Below are 19,003 nucleotides of genomic sequence, written 5' to 3' on the forward strand. Positions count from 1 at the left end.
AAGTGGTACTTGGTGTTTAGAAGAAGTCTGTTAGAATTTTTATATTACATTGAAATAACTTGTGTTTATTCGTCACTTAAGAGGAGTTGTAAGTGGAGGGCAGAGGGATATGTAGGGGTGTTGTGTTTTAAAAATATTAAATCTAATCACTGGTTTCTTTTACATCAATGAGTACTTGTGTTTCAAAAAGTTCATGTTTTTGGTTCTAAAAAGTTACTTCATATTGAACTTGAGTAATCCCAAGAAAGTGTCTGTAATGGTAATTTTTTTCCATGTTCAACACTGTAGGTTTCTATGCCAGCAGCTCACGCAACATCATCTGCTCCCACCGTAACTTTAGTACAGCTGCCCAATGGGCAAACAGTTCAAGTCCATGGAGTTATTCAGGCGGCCCAGCCATCAGTTATTCAGTCTCCACAAGTCCAGACAGTTCAGGTATGTGTATAAAAAGTTCTGCATATACTTTTATATATGTTGTTAATAGCCATTTCTGTCTCCTTTCATAAGTTATGAAAATAAGGACACATCTAGTTTAGAGTTTATTTTAGTTCACAGTAAAGGAATGTGCTGCATCTGAATAGTTACCTTATGTATAGGAACATATATACACAAGAAGAGACATAAAAAAATGACTCTTTCTTAAGCTTCAGAAAAAAAATAAAGAATTGATTGGGAAATAGTTAAATACATGAGATAAAGTGGAAATGTTTGGGAGAGACTGACACATCTAAGTTAAGGAAAATTAAGATATAAAAGTTGTAATTTTGTAATTATTTTATAAACCCTCATTTGGGTGAAAAAAGAATCTTGATAAAAAATAAAATAATAATCTTACTTGATATTATTTGAACCAAGGGATTACATAAAATATTTTAATATTGGCTGTATATAGAACTTTCATTTATAGTATATAACTTTGAAATAATAATATATTTAGAAAGTACATTTTCAGGGCTGTTGATTATACTATGTGTTATCTATCCTATTCTTTGGAGAGTTTGTTCCTTTGGTTTGATCTCCAAAGGAACTTTAGACCTCTGAAGTGACTACTCTGTGTAACTGTAGGGAACCAAGAGCAGTATAGGATATTTGCAACTGAGCTTATTGAAAAAAAAAAAAAAAAAAAAAGACTTGAACATTCATTCAAGTAGGCCATAACCCCAGCCTCCCATTTCATATTTTTTGCTTCACAGTCTTCCTGTAAGGACTTAAAAAGACTTTTCTCCGGAACGCAGGTGAGTCCTAGGTCCTAGATTTGAAGAGAACTATTATTAGAAAGGAAGGTGAGAAATTACTGTTTATGTCTTTGTCCTTCTCTATAAACATGGAATTTCATGGTTTCAGTAATAGTCTTAGAGGTCTTCAGATCTAAGCTAAACTTGTTGACTACCTACCCCTTACTTTATTACTTGTATCCCCTATATAATATTTCCCTTCCAAATTGTAGTCCAGAATTACTTGAATACTTTCATAGAAAGGAAGCTGTATCTCTTGGCATAATCTATTTAGAATTAGGGGTGATTGCTAAAATGTTCTTTCCTGTGGTTAGCCAGAATATCTTTCTAAAATTTTCACCTGGTGGTCCCATTTCCGTCCTCGGAAACTAGATTAACAAGTAATTCCTTTTCTGTTGAACTGCTTTCTCTTCTCGATTTCCCTCACCCTTCCTGTTTATAAGAAAAATTTCAGACTGGACAAAGTTTTGTTTTTCTTCAGGCTTTTTATTATATGGTATACCTTTGGTATTCCTCTTTACCATCTGGTTGTTTTCTACTGAGTGAAAATTGTGTTTTCCTTGAGTATGATAGCCAGAACTGCTTAATATCTATAGAGTGGGGAGGTGTCCCCTCTCTCCTGGAACCATTCTGTTAATGTCATCAAAGGACATATGAGATTTTGTCAGCCATATTATACTGATCATTGAGCTACTGTTAGTTCCTCTACTTCATTCTGTCCTTGTGCTTTCAGTTTCCTTCAACTCTTTACTTAAGCAGTGGGGATAATGTTTCCATGTGAAATCAAGTTGGATGAATTTCCATAAGATACCAGGAATAGACTTTGTTAGTAAGTAGGAGATAGTATTTCCAAATAATTATAAAAGAATTTGATGTTTCTGTGGAATCACAATGACTGATTCCTTCGCCTTAGTTTGTAATTCATTGAATGCTACCTTAGCATTCTCTATACTCTTCTGTTACTAATTCTCCACCCTGTCTTCTTCTTGATGACAATGAAAAGAACTTGGCCTGCTAATCAGTCAGAACACCTAAATTCTAGATCCAGTGTGCATATTTATAAGTCAAATGACTTTGTTCATGTTAGCTTTTACTTTTTACTTTTTCAATTAAAGAAGAAAGTCTTGCTGTGAAAAAGATTACAATTTTTGGTTATAATATATGATTTAATTGATTATATTCTTAATTCTAATGTTGGCAACATAATTTAATTTTGAGGATTATGTAAACATTAATAGAAATATGTATTCATATTTTCAAGAACATATTTTACATTAAGGTGAATTTACAAAAGAAATGTTGAACTTCTTGAAACCTAGATTCTATAAATAGAGATACAGTTATACACTTTTTTTTCTTTAAAGGGCCTCAATGGTCACTTCAGCTGGCTAACAGAAATAATTATTAATAAGTAGGCTCTAATGTCTGTCTTTCCTAGGTCATAATAAAGCTACATTTATTCTGCAAAAAAATTAAAATAACTAGGAAATAATTTACATCAGAAGAGTGATCAAACAAGAATAGAAATTGCCCCTCAAACTTCTATATGAGAAAATATTGGAACATAGCAAAGTTTCCATATTATGCATGATATATACTTCTTTTGATGGGACGAATAAGATATTAAGACTTCTGTTTATATATTTTTGTTTAAAAATATTAGAAACTAAGCTATAATGATATTTCATACACAGCTTGACTTTTGGTACTCTAACGTTTATTCCTATGTACACGCATAAATTCCTTCACAGATTGTGTGAGAATGCTCACAGAAATACTGGGAGTTGCATTGTGTATGGGGGTTGACAGTGGCATTCTCATTTTACATTCATTACTTTTGGCCACATTTTACTATAGTGCAGTTTAAATGTGAGAGAGGATTCACAGATTATATTACTTACATCCATTTCGTCAACAAATATTTATTGATCACATCCTATGTGCCAGTCATTGTTCTATGTGCTATCAGACAACAGTGAACAAACAGTACATCTCTATTCTCATGAAGATCACATTTGAGTGAAGAGAGACAGACTATGAAAAAATAAAATATGTCAGGTGAGGATAAGTGCTGGAAAGATTAATAAAATGATAAAGGAATAGAGAAAGACATGAAGGGCAAGGATGTTTAATTTTATGGAAGACAGCAGTAAAGGTGGCTAAGCCGAGAAGATAACCAAAGCATATCCAAAGATTTGGAAATAAGAGTAGACTAGGATATCAAGGAATAGCAAGGTGTTGCTGGAATAGAGTAAGCAAGGAAGAGAGTAGAGATGAGAATTTTGATAGTCTTTTTAGTACTTTGTAATGTGGGGATAAAAGTAAAAGTTTGTGCAACATAGTCTATTATTATATAGCAAAGTATTTAAGAGTTGTTTAACTTCAGAATGGATTGCTTTTGGGTTTTTTGTTGTTTTTGTTGTGTTTTGTTTTTAACCTAAGATAATTTTTCCCAATTTTCTGATCTTTTCAATGATGGCAGGCAAGAACGTACAAGGGATATCTTACCTAAGATGTTTTTGAAAAAAAGAAGTCCATTCTAATTACCTTTCATGGGGGAAGTGCTATTTTAATCATGAATGTGATAATTTTTGAAAGAAACTTTTGCTGTGGAGATAGCATTTTGAAAATAGAAATTTGAAAATTTTTTTTCTCTTGCGAACCATGAAAGTTTGCCTTAAATCTATGTACTTTAAGACTTAAATAGCTGGGCACAGTGGAACATGCCTATAGTCCCGGCAGCTGGGGGAAGAGGACTGAGTCAGGAGGCTTACAAGTTGAAAGTGCTAGTAATGCTGATAAGTGGTTAAGCGCTTCTGGGTTCAATCCCAATTTTTTTATTTTTAATATCCCCAAAGAATAGAAAAAGGAAAAAAAAAAAGAATTTCCTCAACTGTTCAGAAAACTTCTAGTTTTAGCAGGTGTTGAACTTAATTTATTAAAAATATGAAATTATAACACTACCTTCCTGTTGACTTGAAGCATGCAATAATTGACTTAAAGCCAGGGAGTGAAAATACACTAGATAGATTTCATTAATAACTAGCAAAATTTGTAGAGAAAAATGGAAAAGCGTTTTATTTTGTAAGTACAGTCTCAAAGTGTACTTTTGAGACTTAACTTTTGTTATCTACATATTCAGTTGAGTTCCCCTTTTCAAAACTAGCAAACATTAAATCAACATTTAAATAACCTAAGCCCAGAATCATATTTCTGAATCACTTTTATAATCTTTTTAAAAGATTATATTATATATTATAAATATATTTATATAAATACTTTTATATACTTATTTGTAGATACTTTTAAAATTTATATATTTATATAAACATAAATCAAAGTTGAGAAATATGAAGCTAAAGCTTTATGTCTATAAGTAGTGACTTGGTGTTTTGAAAATTTCTTGACTTTCAGAAGTAGCCAAAATGAAAGACGTATCAAAGGAACTCAGGAAGAGATTAATAAGAGAGATGGCAAGAGGTGAGGGACAGAGGAAGTTATACTATCTTTAGAATGAGATTACCTGTGATACTTCTAGTTGGAATTATATGGTTGTTTTAAATCTGTGAAGTTTATATTGAACTATAATTAATAACTATAAAATGGATTTTTGATATGATTTTTATTCTCAAGTATGGGTTCAATATAATTTTTGTTTCTAAGGATTTAAGTTTTTTAGAGCAGTTTTAGGTTCACAATAACATTATGGAAAATAGAATACCCTCCCCACTGTATAGCCTTCCTCATGTTAACTTTCCCCACCAGATGGGTACATTTGTTAAAACTGAACCTACATTTACAACATTGCCCAAAGCCCATAGTTGACATTAGGCTGCACTCTTACCATTGGTACATTACATGGTGGTTTGATTTCATTTAGGGTAGGAAGTGTTACATTCATTATGTTATATTGAATGGTCACTATTTTGTTTATATTAAAGAGTTAGTCACTAAATTGTGGTAAGTTAATTCTGTCTATCTGAATTGACTTTTTTTTTTTTTAATCTTTTATCTTTGCAGTTCAGTAATCTAAATACTCCCTGTAAGGAAAGGAAAGCACCATTTTCATTTATTTGGGAATTTTGGTTTTTGCAGTATTGGATATTGAACCCAATATCCAATACCGGGTTTATCACTGAGCTACATTCCCAGCCCTTTTTTGTTTTTTTATCTTAAGACGTCTTGCCAAATTAATGAGGCTGGCCTGAAACATCTGATCCTACTGCCTTAGGTTCCTTAGTTGCTGGGATTCCAGGTGTCTGCCATTCAGTGCAACATCGTTTTTTAGTGACAGAAACAAATGAAACTGCAAAAACAGAAGTTAGAATATTGTTTCTATACGTTGTTGGCATTAACTAAACTGTGAATGAAGTAGGGGATAAACAGATACTTCACAGCTTGAAGTTATCACGGAGAATTTGTGGCTATTAAAGAACATTTTGAATTCTGTTTCTATATATATATTAAAATTCTTGGATCTAGTATCTGTTTGTCCAAAGATAATGTAAATTTAGCAAAGATTTACAAAATGAATTATTAAAACAGACTACTACTGAAGGACTAAAGATAAATTATTTTAGATAATAGTTAATAAATATCCTGAAAAAATTGCTAAAATTGCTTTAATATGTTTTTATTTCTGTCTTTACCATGTAATTTAGATCAGAGAAGGGCAAAATTTCTACTAAGGGCCACAATTCACTTTGAGGGGGAGGGAATCAAAGGCCACATATAAAAAAGCAACATCATTTCAAAATTATTATGTGGGTGGTTTATATAGCTTGCTTTAATAAGTTTCAGCTTGGAAGAAAGTCCTCCTATGTTACTATATGTCCTTAAGATATGGTTTTATCTCTAGCAGTTAGAAAAATGCAAATCAAAACTACACTGAGACTTTATCTCACTCTAGTCAAAATGGCAATTATCAAAAACACAAGTAACAATAAATGTTGGCAAGGATGTGGGGGAAAAGGTACACTCATACATGCTGGTAGAGCTGCAAATTGGTGCAGCCACTACAGAAAGCAGTATGGAGATTCCTCAGAAAACTTGGAATGGAACCACCATTTGACCCAGTCATTCCACTCCTCAGTTTATACCCAAAGGACATAGCCACATCAATGTTTATAGCAGCTCAATTCACAATAGCCAAACACAGTGTCTTTCAACAAATAAATGATAAAGAAAATGTGTATATATACCCAATGGACTATTTCTCAGCCATAAAGAAGAATGAAATTATGACATTTACTGGTACATGGATGAGCTGGAGACTATCCTTCTAAGCTAAATAAGTCAATCCCCCAAAACCAAAGGCTGAATGTTTTCTCTGATATGCAGATGCTAATTCATAATAAGGGATTGGGGCCGTGGTGGATTAGACAGAGGCGAATGAAGGGAGGGGAAAGGGATATTGGGGGTAGAAAGGATAGTAGAATGAATTGGATATTATTACCCTATGTGTATATATGATTACATGACCAGTGTAATTCTCCATCATGTACAACAAGAAGAATGAGAAGTTATACTCCATTTATGTATGATGTGTCAAAATGCATTCTCCTGTCATGTGTAACTAATTTGAACAAATAAAAATAATTTTTTTAAAAAGGTCATTATATAAGAATGGGCATATATAAGTAAAGCAGAGGGCAAAGAAAGAAAGCCACAGAGGAACTAAGTAGATTCTGAGTGCAGTATTAATAAAGGTAACAACTGTTTATCAGTACCGTCCACTTTGAGTTTAGTCTTGTTCCTTGAATTTCTGACTCTCTGCTAGGACCTGTTCACAGATCCGTTATCTATGAAAAAGTTTATGCAGATGCTGTGTTGAGTGGGCTAGTTACAGCAGCTACAACTAATAATTGGGAAATTTTCCTTCATGTTCCTTTGGCAGTACTTTGTAGTACTTTGTAGCATTATTACTCTGTTGAGAATTATAGATTGAATTCAGCCTTGCCCATCATTTCTGGATCCATTAATTGTTGCCTGCTGATTCTTAGGTCTTTCAAACTAGGCTTCACATACTTTTAAAGTTTGATGGACATATTACTTTACTATAGGTGTATTTTACAAAGCATTACTAGATTTAACTGATTTCTTTGTAAAGTGAATGTCTATTCTCTAGAACCCTTAGGCTCTGACAGCATACAGAATATCTTTGGAATTTCTCAAGTATCTTTGAAGTACTTAAGATTTTTCATATTGCCATGGTCATATATTTTGATGTGGACCTAGCCCACACAGATCCCTTTGTCTTGGCTAAATCTAATTCTAATTCTGATAGCATCATGTGCACTTCTTTCGGAAAAGAATATGTGACCCCTACAGTTTAGCCTATAGAAGTCTGTAAATATGAATTTGACAGACAAGCACATTTAGGTGAGAGAACTTCTAGTTTAGAAACAGTCTAAAAATGCTACTGGGTTGTTACTCTGACAGTACTGGTTTCAGACTGAAATAGTCTGGAATGAGACTGGAAGGAACCACCAAGATTTTGATGCTGGTAAGGATGTCTAAAACAGAGATGCTAAGTATTAACAGGAGTTTTACTTCTTCATAGCTTTGTTACTTGGGTGAGTTACCTAACCTCTTTGTGCTTTAATTCTTTTATCTATAAAATGGATATAGTACTAGTAACTATCTGGTGCCTGATGTTACTATACTAAGTAATGTACTATATATGAATATATGCAAGTGCTTTAGTATAGCACCTGACACATAGTAAATTTTCAGTAAATTCTTTTTTCTATTATCCCATGTAAAATCTTTATTCACATATCTTCATTTATTTTCAGTCTAGGGATGCTTACCAGAAATGCATGATTCTTTACCTTGGATTTTAGCTTAAAAAATAATTGTAGAATGCCAACTTTTAAACATGTCTATATGAAACAGGATTTTTCCCTAACTTGCTAGAAACAACTGGGGAATGTGGTGAGGGATCATTAATTTTATTTGTACAATTTTAAGTAGTGCATAAGTGTTTGCATCAGAGTTAAAGGGGAAATGTTTGTATAGTCTCTATATAGACTTCTGAGCAAATATTTAGTCATTCCTTCCCTAATGTCAGAAACCTTGTTTAAGTTGGCAGTCTTATCCTAACAGCTGACAAGAAAAAACTGACAAATAATACTGATGAGTTCAGGATTGATTACATGGAGTCTTGAAAGAAATTAAAAACAGATGTTTTCAGGACAAATATTTTAGTTTCTCTAAATTCAATTTAAATATTCTATAAGTTAAGTAAAGGGGAAGGGAGAGTGGTTGTTGCAGTTGTCTCCCATTAAAAACCTAACCATGTATAAGACTTAAATATATGTATTCTTTTGTATTCAACCTTAAAGTTAATGAAATTTTTTGGAAACTAAATTTGATTATCAAGATCAAGTTCTTCTTTATTTTCAGATTTCAACTATTGCAGAAAGCGAAGATTCACAAGAGTCAGTGGATAGTGTAACTGATTCTCAAAAACGAAGGGAGATTCTTTCAAGGAGACCTTCCTACAGGTATGAAATTTAATAATTAGAACTTGGAATCAAAGATGTACAGGAAGCCTTAGATAGTTGCAGGTAAAGATATTTCAGAAGATTGGTTTACTGATCAAGCCAGTATTATAGGTGATTTATCTTTATCTCAAGTTACTTCCCAAATAAGTTTATCATATGGAATAAGCTTGTCTTATAAAATAAATTGTTCTTAACTCTGAGCATTTCTGGATAAACACTACTTTTTTCTGGTTCTGTTTTTGTAGACTGCTGGGTGCTGCTTTTTTATTAAAAAAAAATACATTTGATAGTTACTGGATTTTCTAGTTACATGTCAGTTCTGAGGCTGTTATTTATCTACGTGGCTACATGTTTACAAGCCATTTTTATGCCATGGTACTTAGCAGATAACTATTTAATAGTTGTTTTAGGGTGATGCTTTGCTAACATTCTCTATTTTTAGAGGCACCATACTATACTTTTTGTTTTCAGCTATAGATGTTGCTTAGTCCATGCTTTATCTCCAAGGTAGACCAAAACCATTCGTCATATGTAGAAACATCTGCAGGAAGGACAATTCCAAAAATATTGATAAATTTACCTTAGAGTTTAATGAATTATAATTTAGAGTTTAATGACTTATAATTATCTTCCTTTTTATTAGTCTAACATTTCTATTTATGTATATGCCAGTTTTTTTGAAGAGGTGGTTGTCACTCCCTGCTCCCACTTGTTTAGCTACTAAGCCAACCCCTTTCTCTATCCCCACATTTGGATTAAGGATCCTAAGTAAATATAAATAAGTTGATTTTGAGGGCTTAACTTTTATGATACTAGATGTATGTTGTATGCTTTTATGCTAATAGTTTCTATTGTTTTTAAATATAACTAGTGTTAGATTTTCACTTCAAAGTATAACTCATGATAGTATATATAACACCTTCAATCCTGAAGCAGATCCAGCCAGGTATGCATATAGCTTCTCTATAAATTTTAGGCAAATATTAGCTATAGACCTTTTAACATGAGTTTTTTATTGAAAAATATCCTAATTTTTCTTAATTAGCTTGTAGCCTACATTGTAGTAAAGGTCATTTAAATAGTAACACCTTAATGATCAATTAAAAGGTGCTTTTAATTGATTAAAATTACATGTTGTATGGAATCTCAACTAAGTTTATTTATTGTATTTCCTTAAGTCTAGATTTTTCTAGTAGATCATTATGTAAACCTAGAGACGTAATAGTTATTTGACTTCTATCTGGGAAATCTACTTGGGAAGTCCAGAGAAAGAGTTATTAAAGATAATGACATCTTCACTTACAATCAAACTCCCCACTAGGGCACCTTTAGTTTAAGTTTATGAATTCCTGAAATCTAGCCTCTGTGTCTTGATTATAGTACGGTATCTACTAAAGTTCTTAATATATATGTGTAAGGCTGGAGAAATAGGAATTAATTGATAATAGAAGATGCATTTTTTTATTGGAGCAACTTTCTATCTTTATAGTGATAAATTTATATCCAGAGGAAGTACTTGAAAAGCACTCTTCTTGGTCTCATTTGGCTTGATATTTTTAGCAGCAATCTAGCTGAAAAACATAGAAGTTGTGCTTATCAAATTTTCAAGTGACAGAACCTTAACAGATAAGTACTCTCATGGATAGGAAAATAAATAAGCTGAAACAAACAGGATAAAATGGTAGTGATAACTGTAAATTGTCTGAAGTTGAGTATAAAATAAAAACAATTTTTAAATTTCTGTTCTAACCACCTTTCTGCCAATTATCTAATCTTTAACTACTATTTGTATTTAGACAGTAAATTTTACCTTTAATTAAGATAGTTCTCTATTTTTCTAGGAAAATTCTGAATGATTTATCTTCTGATGCACCAGGAGTGCCAAGGATTGAAGAAGAGAAGTCTGAAGAGGAGACTTCAGCCCCTGCCATCACCACTGTAACAGTGCCAACTCCGATTTATCAAACTAGCAGTGGACAGTATAGTGAGTAATAGATATTTCTGTTTTGTAAAGAGAAAAGTTAATGTTTTAGTCTCTTTAAAGGAATTATGTAATTTCCAATTTTTTTCTCATTCTTACTGCCACTTTATTTCCTCTATTGCTTAATATGCAGAGGTCTATATATAATAGGAGTATTTTCTTCAGAGTTTTATTTAGTATTACTCAATTATGTGAGCTATTTACACGTTCCTTTGTTTTATGCGGATGCATAATCTGAAGTTTTTTGAAGAACTAAATGAACCTCTATAGGTTTTAGTCCTCAGGCTGGGAATGTAGCTCAGTGATAAGTGTGCTTACCTAGAATGTATGGTTCCTGGATTCAATTTCCAGTACCAGCAGCAAAAAAAGATTTTAGTTTTCACGTAATATTCAAGAATAACATGAGTTTTTTCAGATAAAGGAAAAAAAAATTATACCTTGACTATGTTTAAGGCCAAAGATGCTCTTACTATTCATCTATTTTAATACTTTATCTTACCTTCCAAAAGTTGCATTTAAAAAATTCATATTTAATAATGTTTCAAGGGGGGGTGGGGTTGACTTTGTTGTAGTCTGCTAGCACATTCAATTATTATTTTCATGTAAAAGGTAGTATAGCAAATTAAGATTATGTAAACACAAGGAAAATTAACTGGATACTTGGTTTTTTGGCTCACAGAAAGCAAAGGTTTCTATTACAAAATTATTCAAATTTTCATTTCATGATGTCTCTATCTGGCACTTAGAGGTCTCTTCTTATCTCTTACTTTTTCTTAACTTTCATCGGAAAGTACTTTCGAATTTTGCATTTTCAAATGCATTTGTGTGAATGGTACTCTTTTATTTACTCAATACCTTTGCCTTTTAGTGTGCCTAATGCTTGACACCTAGGTTACTTTTTGTTTTTTAATCCAATGTCAGTTTGCCTAACAGTAATTTGCATTCTGTCTTAAAAACAGATTTTTCAAGTAGCAAACTTTTTAGCTCTCTCAGAGCTAAAATTTTTGATAGTCAGACCAAGCTACTGGTTTACTATTAAAACTCAGTAAGCTTAGTTATTCTTTTTTTCCTTAAGTTTCTTGTTGACAGATGCAAAGAGGTACATATCTATACCTCCCTGTGTGTGTGTGTATTTTTTTTGGCTAAGTGTCCAGGTAAACATCTTTATTCAAGATGTGATTTTACAACATTAACACATGACTTTTATTTTTGCCTACTTTAGCATCCTGGGGTATAACATTCCCTTTGGTAACAGATTCACTACTGGAGGACTTTCTAGTTCTCACTTGAACTAGAAAGTATGCTTTTTAGGAAACAGACATACCAGAAATCTGAAAGACGGAAGTGAAATTTAGAGAACTCCCATTATCCCCCTAAATGTCTAATTTTGCACACCCTTTTCCAGCTACCAAAAATAATTTCAAGAGATTAACATTTTGAGATTTTTAAAGCTTTATTTTTATTTCTTCTCTGTATGTGCACACACAGTTTTTGATAGAACTAGTTGATTTTTCATTAAGGAACAATATAACTAATACATTTACAACAACATTTATAATTCTTAGCTCAAAAAATGAACATGTCACAATTCAAGTGGTAAAGTGTTAGAGTGTTAATAAAACTTAAAATGTTCCTCTTCAATAGTAAGGTGAAATATCCCTTTGTTCCTTCTGTTTACATACACATGTTGTCTTATACATTTACATGTTGTATGGAATCTCAACTAAGTTTATTTATTGTATTTCCTTAAGTCTAGATTTTTCTAGTAGATCATTATGTAAACCTAGAGACATAACAGTTTTTTGACTTCTATCTTTTCAGTTGTGTTTTATTGAAACTCTCAAATCCTTTTGGAATAATCAAATGTATGAATCAATGTTATATAGGAAAATATGTTCAGTAGGACCAGACTTCAGTTTTGAAAGTACTTTGATATACATGACCTTATTTAATGCTTACAGCAATTATATTTTGTGGCTACAATTAGATGTGTTTATTTTACAGAAGAGATAAGAGAATCAAGTAATGATTTAGTAACAGAACTTGGACTATAGCCCAAATATTTTCTTTCTTTTTTTTTTTTTTTTTAGAGGAGAGGGAGAGAGAGAGAGAGAGAGAGAGAGAGAATTTTTAATATTTATTTATTTTTTTAGTTCTCGGCAGACACAACATCTTTGTTGGTATGTGGTGCTGAGGATTGAACCCAGGCCGCACGCATGCCAGGCGAGCGCGCTACCGCTTGAGCCACATCCCCAGCCCTAGCCCAAATATTTTCAAGTGTAGTATTTTTTTTTCCTTTTCCAAGTATAGTTTTTTTTTTTCCTTCCTCCCACATTGAATTCATGGCTGTAACCAAAAAGAAAGTAATATGTTAAACAGAATAGAATTTGCATATTAACTCTGTATGTGAAATTGTAGATTAATTTTGTTAACCTTCTGATTCTCTCAAGTAATCTTACAGAATTAGATTAATTCTTATATATTCCAGTATTTCCCCTTGTCTGAGATTTACTAAAGTGGATGGATTATAAATGCCAATGTCTTAATGTTCACAAGTATTATTTTGCTAAACTAATCATTTGAGTAGTGAATAATCAGCTTTACATGTACTGATTGATGACTTAGTATATTATAGTTTCCCAGAGCTTACAGGCAGTTGATATCAAACTAATTCCCTTCTAATGGACAGTACTATATTTGAGTCGGATCTGTTGATCTCATATTTTTTACTTGTCTCTTAATTCAGTTAAAACCGTTATGTGATTTTATATGTAATACTGTGACTGTGATTTTTTTTTTTTTTACTCCTCTTCTTTCTGGAAAACCTGACCCTTAACAGGGAGATTGTGAATGAATTAAATTTCTTAATGTTAGTATCTGTGTCTTCTAAGAAAAAGAATAGCTTCTCTTTCTATTAACTTTTTCCATGTACTGTAGCATACAGGTGATTTCAGTTTTTATCAGGGATTGAAGCCAGGGGTATTGAACCACTGAGCTACATCCCCAGCCCTTTTTATTTTTGATTTTGAGACAGGGTCTCGGTAAGTTGCTTGGTGCCTTGCTAAGTTGATGAGGCTAGCCTTAAACTTGTGATCCTCCAGCCTCAGCCTCTGCCTCCTAAGTTGCTGGGATTACAGGTGTGCACCATCACACTAGTTGTTTTTGTTTCTAAATAATGATCTTGAGTTCTAATTTTAAGCTCCACAAGAGGTTTCTTGTGCTGAGTTCCATCTATTTTTCAGTTGTTTCATTGAGTGGGCTTTTGTTTGTTTGAGATGGTTCTGTGTTGCCAAGGATGATCTTGAACTCTTAAGCTCAAGTGATCCTTCTGCCTGAGTTTTCCAAGTAGCTGGAACTACAGATGTGTGCACCACACCTGGATAATTGAGTAGACTTTTGATATATTTTATGAATTGCTAGAAGAGATAAATGGAATGCACTGATGAGCTGCTTTATTGATTACATTATTTTTAAAGAGAGAGAGAATTTTTTTTTTTTAATATTTATTTTTTTAGTTTTCGGCGGACACAACATCTTTGTTTGTATGTGGTGCTGGCTGAGGATTGAACCCGGGCCGCACGCATGCCAGACGAGTACGCTACCGCTTGAGCCACATCCCCAGCCCTATTGATTACATTTTAAAATAACCATTTATTGGGTGCCTATTACAGGCTCACCATTGTGCTGAGAGCATAAAGACTAGATTTTTAAAGGTAGAGAAGAAAAATCACATTTCCTACCCTCAAGTAATTTATTTAGTTTTTGCCCAACAAATATTAAACAATATATTATATGGTAAACACTAAAATAAAGTAAAGTGTGGATCACAGGCAGGATATCCTTGTAACCAAATAATTCCAAAAGGAATTTGATATTTTCTCACTGTTTCTAAAAAATTATTAACAGCATTATATTATAAATTGTAATTCAGTTCATAGAGTAGTAGAAAGCTACTTGGGGATACCAAGATTCATTGTGATAATTTCTCCTAGATGATGCCTTACAAATTATTCTACATTGAATTTAGAGTGTCTTAAAGGTCTTACATGGTATTAATTAAACTTGTAACAATAAAATCCATTGGGTTTTAGTTGCCATTACCCAGGGAGGAGCAATACAGCTGGCTAACAATGGTACCGATGGGGTACAGGGTCTGCAAACATTAACCATGACCAATGCAGCTGCCACTCAGCCGGGTACTACCATTCTACAGTATGCACAGACCACTGATGGACAGCAGATCTTAGTGCCCAGCAACCAAGTTGTTGTTCAAGGTAAGGGAATTCAGAATTCACAGGTGTGGTAAATTCTTTAAAAGATTAAAATTTTATAAACTCAGAAAAAGTAAGTATCGTATTATAAAGCACAACTAAAATGTAGTCAATTTTTCTTTGATACAGATAATATTTTCCATGAACTCTTCCATTATCCCAAAATTGGACCAAAATGTCATGGCATAAAAACAACTATTTTTAGTATTTAAAAATATAGTGTCTATCTGTAACACCTTTACTGTTTGGGAACAGGAGAAACAGGGTAGGTTAGAACAAAAAAATGAAATCAGAAGTCAGGAAAGATGGATTTTTAGATGTAATTCTGAATGGATCTGCTTTGTGACTGAGCAGGATCCAATTATTCTGGGCCTTTTTGTTTGTTTTTCATTTATCAAATGAAATTGCGCTAAATCACATAAGAATTTTGGAGGTCCACAATTCTGTTTCTCTTGTTTTTATTCAAAAGAAACTTAGGTCTTCTTTTCTGAAATTATTATATTTTGTATAACAACATTATATTCCAAAAGGCCACACACGAGTATGCAAGTCCACCGGTCTTGGAAGGAAAAGTAGTAGTTAAACCCTTGAGGAATTATAAAGTAGATTTTTTTAATTTTAATTTTTTTGTTACATTTATTTCAGAAATATATGGCTAGGAATTGACTATTTTTCGTTGAGTCTGTTTGAATATTTCAACAATATAATTTATGCCAGATTGGAAATTTGTAGATTGAGGAAATAATAATTTGTTTCTGAAAATATTTTCATTAATAATAATGCATTTTGCCTATGTTAGGTAGTGGCAGTTGTATCCCTTTGCCTTGGATAATTACCTTTGGATAATCCTAAAACACTAACTAGAGAATCATAATTTATTTAAAGGGCCCTAGTGTAATTACAGAATATATTCTGTTTTGAAACAAATAATATTTGAAAAAGATATTTTGCTTATTAATGGGAATAAAACACCTTTTCACTTTACATGCAGGTACTCAAAAAATGTAAAGCAGGATGTCAGTGAATTTGAATTCTGAACGTCAGTTTGAAGATGGTAACATGTTTAGTATATAAATCTTTTCCACTCAAACTACACATTTTAATTGATATTGATATTTAATATGAATAATTTTATATATAAAGACCTTCAAATTCTCTCAAATGTTAGGTTCCTTATTCTTAGGAGAGCATATTAAGCTGATATTAGAAGAAATTTGACAAACAGTGATTGTTTCTTTTCACAAATGGTGGATTGTTTAGTTAGGAAATTAAAACTTAAGAGTTTATCTAGCCATTATCATTTATATTAAAACAATGTTTACAAATAATATAATTGGCATAAATTAGTACACTTTTTCATACTTTCAGTTTTGTTTGAATTAGAAGTTTACAATAGTTGACCATAATGCTTTATTTTCTCTTCCATTTTGCTATTTTATGAAAAATCATGGTCGTTTTTATGTCGTGGCAAGAGTCTACTTGAAATTTTTTAATATGAATTTACCAATATCAAAGGAAGACATTGAGGACTATACTCTATCTAGGAAGATCATCCAAGCTGTGCCCTACTTCCCTTTTAGACTTAAGGTTGGTAAGCATGTTAACAGAATAGAACTACATTCCAATGAAAGATAAATATAAGACCCAGCAGACATAGGTTTAGATGTATTTCACCTGAGTGTCTATACTAATAAGTACATTAAACTGGGGTTTATTTCTCAGTAATGACCCAAAGAGTGCTGATTTTTTTTTTCAACATTTTAGCCAGAATCATCTGTTCCTTATTGTTTCTTTTCTAATTCAAAAAATATGTTTAGACTGATGATTAACACACAGCTGAATCAAGTCACTTCACTTCTGTGCCTTACACCTTGCTCACCATTCTTTTCAGCTGCCTCAGGAGATGTACAAACATATCAGATTCGCACAGCACCTACTAGCACCATTGCCCCTGGAGTAGTTATGGCATCCTCCCCAGCACTTCCTACACAGCCTGCTGAAGAAGCAGCACGAAAGAGAGAGGTTCGTCTAATGAAGAACAGGTACATATAATCCATTTACTTAGATTGTTATGGGTTGAGTATGTCCACAAATTCTGCCAAATGTGTTTTACAACTGATAACAGGATCTTTGCCTTGAATTCCACCACCACTATCCCCCAGAATTGATGGATCTTACTAAAACTTCTTTATTTAATAAGTTGCATGTGAAATGACTAATGAGATTATGGGTCAGTCTTTAATAATAAAGTAGTTTTCTTTCATGCAGTTTCCTCACAGGAGATTTAATATGCAGCTTTGCTATGTTTGTATTTTGCTCCAACCAACTAGCTAGATTATTTACAAATTTTTTCATGAGTAGTATTGTTCATGTTCAAGAGCATCAGATATGTGTATTAACATTAAATGTTAAATTTTATTAAGTTTATGTATAATAAAGTAAATATATCAATGGCCAATATTTTCTTTACTCAAAATAGTAACTTAATACCTTTTTACTGACAGAAACCTTAAAATAGTTATAGTTCTTGAATGAGGAAAATTCTACTTACCAAAATCTGTGACATGTAGACAAAACCATTTTTAAATGGTTTTGACATCAAAATAAATGTACCCTATTTTTGTATTGGGGATTGAAAGCAGGGGCGTTCTGCCTCTAAGCTACATCCCCAGTCTGATATTTATTTATTTGTTTGTTTATTTAGAAACAGGGTCTCCCTAAGGTGCCCAGGCTGGCTGGCTGGCTTATTCATTCATTCATTCATTCATTCATTTAGAGGCAGGGTCTCCCTAAGGTGCCCAGGCTGGGTGTTCACCCTTGCAATTCTGCCTCACCCTCCCTGTTTGTTGAGATTATAGGCTTGTTCCCACATGCCTCATAGAGTTTTAAGATTTTAATATGAAAATGGCTAAGACAAACAGAAATAAATGAAAATAAAGATGTATGAAGTTATAAAATGTTTTAAATTGGTGACAATATTCTACTTTTTACCCCAGGATTATTCAAATTCATGATAAAGTCAAAGAAACAGATTGAATTTGGAAGATAAAGCTTGGTGTCTTGCTCCACCCTTGCTGTGACTTTCAGAGAACCTATTAATCTTCTGAACCTCAGTTTTCTCCTTTGTAAAATAGGATTCCACAATCTACTTAAAGTGTTGTTCTAAGGGTCAAGTTAGATTATTTCTCTGAAAGTACTTTGTAACCACAGTGGTCTGAAACATAAATGTTTTTTTTTTTCCTTGAGCAATTTCATATTTCAGCAGATCAGTCTCTTTCTTTCTAAAATATTTTTAGCTGTCACTGTATTAATAAATTATTATCTAAGCTATGAGCAATGGCAGAAATATTCTGGGATTAGGGGAAAAGTTGCAAAGGAGTGGAGTGACTTTATTTGTTCTCTATCAACCAGTGACTTTCTTTTTAAGTATTTTTAAGTTATAATTTTAAACAAAAGTATAAAAGCTGCATTCTTATTTAAATGTATTTTAAAATATAAATTAAACTATGCATTATTTAAATATTCTCAGTTTTAAAGTACTCATAAGGATGCTTAACCCTTTTTAAAATTAGAAACAATTCTCTTTTAAGAAGTCTCCAGCAAAAGCATGGTTATAAAATTTAAAAAACAGCACTTACTAAAGAAAATAGTTTAAAGCATACATAGCAGATCGATCAAAAAATAAGTCCTTTTGATTACTAAAAACAGCAGAAGAGGGGACAGGGTTGTGGCTCAGTGGGCAGAGCCCTTGCCTAGCATTCATGAGGCATTGAGTTTGATCCCCGGCACCACATGAAAATAAAGGTATTGTGTCCATCTACAACTAAAAAAAAAAAAAAAATTAAAAAAAAAAAAAAGGCAGAGAACTTTCAGATTATATCTAAGTAGTTTGCCTCTGTGGGACAAAAAATGTTTCCCTCTAGTGGGTGTGGTGGCTTATACCTGTAATCCAAGCAGCTCGGGAGACTGGAAAAGGAGGATTGTGAGTTCAAAGCCAGCCTCAGCAAA

General features: G+C 32.5%; 1 protein-coding gene across 6 annotated transcripts in view; it reads left to right on the top strand.

Moving 5' to 3' along the window:
* Creb1 (cAMP responsive element binding protein 1) overlaps nucleotides 1-19,003 on the top strand; it is a 64,788-nt gene that overhangs the window by 23,860 nt on the left and 21,925 nt on the right. For 5 of the 6 annotated variants that reach the window (XR_003301356.2, XR_013344404.1, XR_003301358.2 and 2 more), the window contains exons 3-8: nucleotides 289-435; nucleotides 1,194-1,235; nucleotides 8,643-8,743; nucleotides 10,585-10,727; nucleotides 14,816-14,998; nucleotides 16,887-17,037. Coding sequence is in view for 3 of the 6 variants with exons in the window: in XM_026394572.2 (XP_026250357.1) it covers nucleotides 289-435; nucleotides 1,194-1,235; nucleotides 8,643-8,743; nucleotides 10,585-10,727; nucleotides 14,816-14,998; nucleotides 16,887-17,037 (767 nt within the window). In the remaining 3 variants the exon portion in view is untranslated. The remainder of the gene's footprint in view (nucleotides 1-288; nucleotides 436-1,193; nucleotides 1,236-8,642; nucleotides 8,744-10,584; nucleotides 10,728-14,815; nucleotides 14,999-16,886; nucleotides 17,038-19,003) is intronic. The other variant, XM_026394573.2, reaches the window with a different exon arrangement.

Source organism: Urocitellus parryii, chromosome 1 (assembly GCF_045843805.1).
Source record: "Urocitellus parryii isolate mUroPar1 chromosome 1, mUroPar1.hap1, whole genome shotgun sequence".
In the NCBI taxonomy this organism is placed as follows: Eukaryota; Metazoa; Chordata; class Mammalia; order Rodentia; family Sciuridae; genus Urocitellus; species Urocitellus parryii.